Raw genomic sequence first — 3,446 nt, 5'->3', positions numbered from 1 at the left:
TTATGGTTACAGTTTTATTAATGTTGTAGGGTTTATACATATGTATACAATACTATACATAGTTATACAATTTTATATAAACTTATACTCTCATTTATACATCTTTATACATATAATACCATTGATTGTTTGCAGTTTTGTTTTGTATTTGTACAATCTATCAATATATTTAGCACCATTACAAACAATAAGACACTATTATTGAATAATCAAAATATGTATAATGAAACATATTTAACATAATTGCAATATATAGTGTAAATTGTACTTATTTATTGACATTTGTAACTCGATTGCTTGTGAAACTTAACTACTCAACATTTGTAACTCTATTGTTTGTGAAACTTAACTACTCAACATGACAACAAATGTAATAAGAAGTGTTATGTTTCCAACTATTTATTTTGGTCGATTCCTACATGTTTTTCTGTTGTGACCACCTTGTCCACACACAGAACATGAAAACGCCCTCTTAGACTCTTTCTCTGAAGCAGGTTTGAGTCTTTCCTTTCTTGGCCTTCCTGCATTCCTTCTCCCTTTAGGTGGTAGGACCACATCTTCCAACACCTCTGTAAGGATTACCCATAAACTCTCATTTGGCATCGGATTTACTGGAAATTCATAAGTTCTAAGGAGGTTATCCTTCTTGTAGCAAAAAGAGCAATACTGGCCAGGTTTCAGCTGCTGGTTCTTCAAAACCACCCAAGCATGCGGATATGGAAGTTCATCCATTTGAAATTTTCCACAACTGCATGTTCCCTCTTCAAGGCACATTATGTTTCGCCTTACCCCTTCAAACACAGTATATAAGTGCTTCGTAGCAGGCCCCACCTACGAAAGTTTTTTTTTTTTTAAAAAAGTTAAAGAACATTATACATTATTATAATATTCTTTAATAATGTATACAGAGTTATACATCCTTATACAAGCAGTAAAATGCGAGTCAGCAGTGCCAAACATCATTATATTTGATTCTTTTACCGTCATTTGATCCGATGCAATCAAATTTTCCCGAAGGAGTTTGTCGTACTTTTCGCCAAGCTTTGTAGATGTCTCCATTGCACTTTTTCTGTTTTTGTTGTTCCACTGTTGTAGCAAATTTGTCATGTACTCCAGTAATCTCATTACTAGTAACTTTCTAGCATTCTTGTGTGCTGCATTAATTGACTCTGCAATATTGGAAGTCATTACTATCGACCTTTTCACTTTGGAGTTTGTAGCCAATTTCGAAAAAGTAAGGCTGCACCCTCGGATCAATTTTGCACATCTCTGTCATATGGTAGTCAAACTTCTCTATCGTGTAAGCTCTAACCAAAGCAAAGAAGATATCCTTCAATTGTTTGTGATGTTTTTTGAATGTGCGCTTTACATTCTGCCACAAGTGAAACATGCAAATACAATGTGGTACTTCTGGGTACACAGCTTTTGTAGCATTGAAGATGCTTTCGTTTCTATCTGAAACTATACAGATCCCTTCCCTAACACCAAAAGTACCCTTTATCTGGACAAAGAACCGCTCCCAAGATTTGTTATTCTCTGAATCTACAATTGCATATGCAAGTGGAAGGATTTTTCCTGTTTATACAAAATAGATATTAGGATTCAGACAATTATACAAATCTTATACACAATTATACACAATTATACAACTTTATACCAACTGCAAATTTTATAAAAACAACAGTGTGAAATCCTATACACTTTTATACATGAAACTACAACATTATACAAACTGCAGAAACAAGGTAGATACAGTCAACTCACCAGCTCCATCCTGTGTGCAAGAAGTCAATATGGTACCCTTATATGCTGCTTTAAGGAAACTTCCATCAACAACCATTATCGGTCAGCAATGCTCCCAACCCTTGATAGATGCATATAGCGAAACATATGCATAAAAAAAGCATCCATCTTCTGATTTGTGCAACTTTGTAACTGTTCCTGGATTTGTATGCTCCAACATATAAAAATACTTCGGCAACTCCTTATATGAATCACTTGAATTCCCTCTTATCATTGCCATTGCTATCTCTTTAACTCTCCATGCTTTCATGTAGTTTACTTCAATCCCGTGTTGCTTTTGTATGTCCTCTATTATATCATTTGCGGTGTAAACTTTTTTTGGATTAACATACTTGTCCTTGACTATACTAGCAATTATACCCGAAGTAGCTTGACGTTGTGTTAAGTATATTTCACCATAGCCGCATGTGTGTTATTATTGTAACTTCTCACCTTGAATATGTTTACCTTGAAAGCGCCAGAAGATTTAAAACTCCAAGCACAATTAACATCCACACACATAAGGTGATACCTAGGATTAAATATCATTCAACTTCTAAATACACTTGTATACAAAAACATAACTAGATATATACTAATTTTAAAACCTATACAAATATATACTACTTTATACATATTTATACATATATATAACATAATATACAACTATTGCCATACCTTGTTGCGCTTGATCTCTTCACCTTGAATTGGAACCTCTCGCGTACAGCCAAGTTCTTCATCACATTCATAACTGTCTCTTTATCTTTATAAACTTGATCCTCCTCAACAAATTCATTCAACATATTATCTATTATACCCGTGTTTTCACTAAATTTCATGTTTTCAATGAATTCAATATCAGACATAATCTCAGTGCTATCAATTGTGGATACATCTATAGAATTGGAACTTGTAGCAACCAAACAACTAGAACTTGTAGCAACCAAACGATTATCATAAATCTCTTTCATTGTCACAAACAAGGGGTATTAAGTGAAATTCAAATTTTTCTTCTTTAATTCGATATATACCTTAACACCCGTATCGTTGTAAATCAGGATCGGTGGCAAACCATCATTTGGGAGAAAGTTATCTCTATTGTGTTTAACTCACTGTCGATCCTAATCTGTTCCGAAATAGTTGCAACTAAATTGTTGTAGCTGAATGTCGACTCAATTATTACACAATCGCTGACGAAATTGATAAACTTGTTTTCTACCCATTCACCACTATGAAGAGTGTAAACTGGAAAAAGCTCCATCGAACAAAAAGTTGAAATCAAAATTGCAGCAAAAATGAAAATTGCACTGATTTGCAGCAAAAATATTTCACTTTTCGTATTTGATTTGCTATTAATTCGAGATGAAGAACTTCTAGGGTTTTTGGAGTTGCATTGGCCGCAAGATCGCATTTTTGTTGATTTGGGGAAGAAGAATGGAAAGAATGAGAGAAAATCCCGCTAAAAGATACACAATCCCGCTTCTGAGTCCCAAAAACGAAAATAACACCCCTTTTTCGGATATGGGCTTGTTATTTTTTGGGCTACTCAATTGTAAATTGAAATATAGACTATAAAGTTGAAAAGAAGGCAGCCCAATTGTATTAATATGAAATTTTCCCTATATATTCATGTCAAAAACGTTATGAGCTAGTACTTATACTCT

At 33.9% G+C, this 3,446-nt stretch overlaps 1 protein-coding gene across 1 annotated transcript; it reads right to left on the bottom strand.

The window, feature by feature from the left end:
- Positions 1–399: 399 nt before the first annotated feature.
- Positions 400–1,840, bottom strand: LOC107797124 (uncharacterized). The gene is made up of 5 exons (XM_075244454.1): positions 1,765–1,840; positions 1,658–1,660; positions 1,199–1,575; positions 982–1,086; positions 400–831 (listed from the first exon to the last, which is right to left on the bottom strand). The coding sequence occupies exons 1-5, from the start codon at positions 1,838–1,840 to the stop codon at positions 400–402; spliced, it is 993 nt and encodes a 330-aa protein (XP_075100555.1).
- Between the last annotated feature and the right edge of the window lie 1,606 nt (positions 1,841–3,446).

Source organism: Nicotiana tabacum, chromosome 3 (assembly GCF_000715075.1).
Source record: "Nicotiana tabacum cultivar K326 chromosome 3, ASM71507v2, whole genome shotgun sequence".
NCBI lineage: Eukaryota > Viridiplantae > Streptophyta > Magnoliopsida > Solanales > Solanaceae > Nicotiana > Nicotiana tabacum.
Note: the sequence above shows the minus strand (reverse complement) of the source record. Positions and strands in the feature narration are given on the sequence as shown.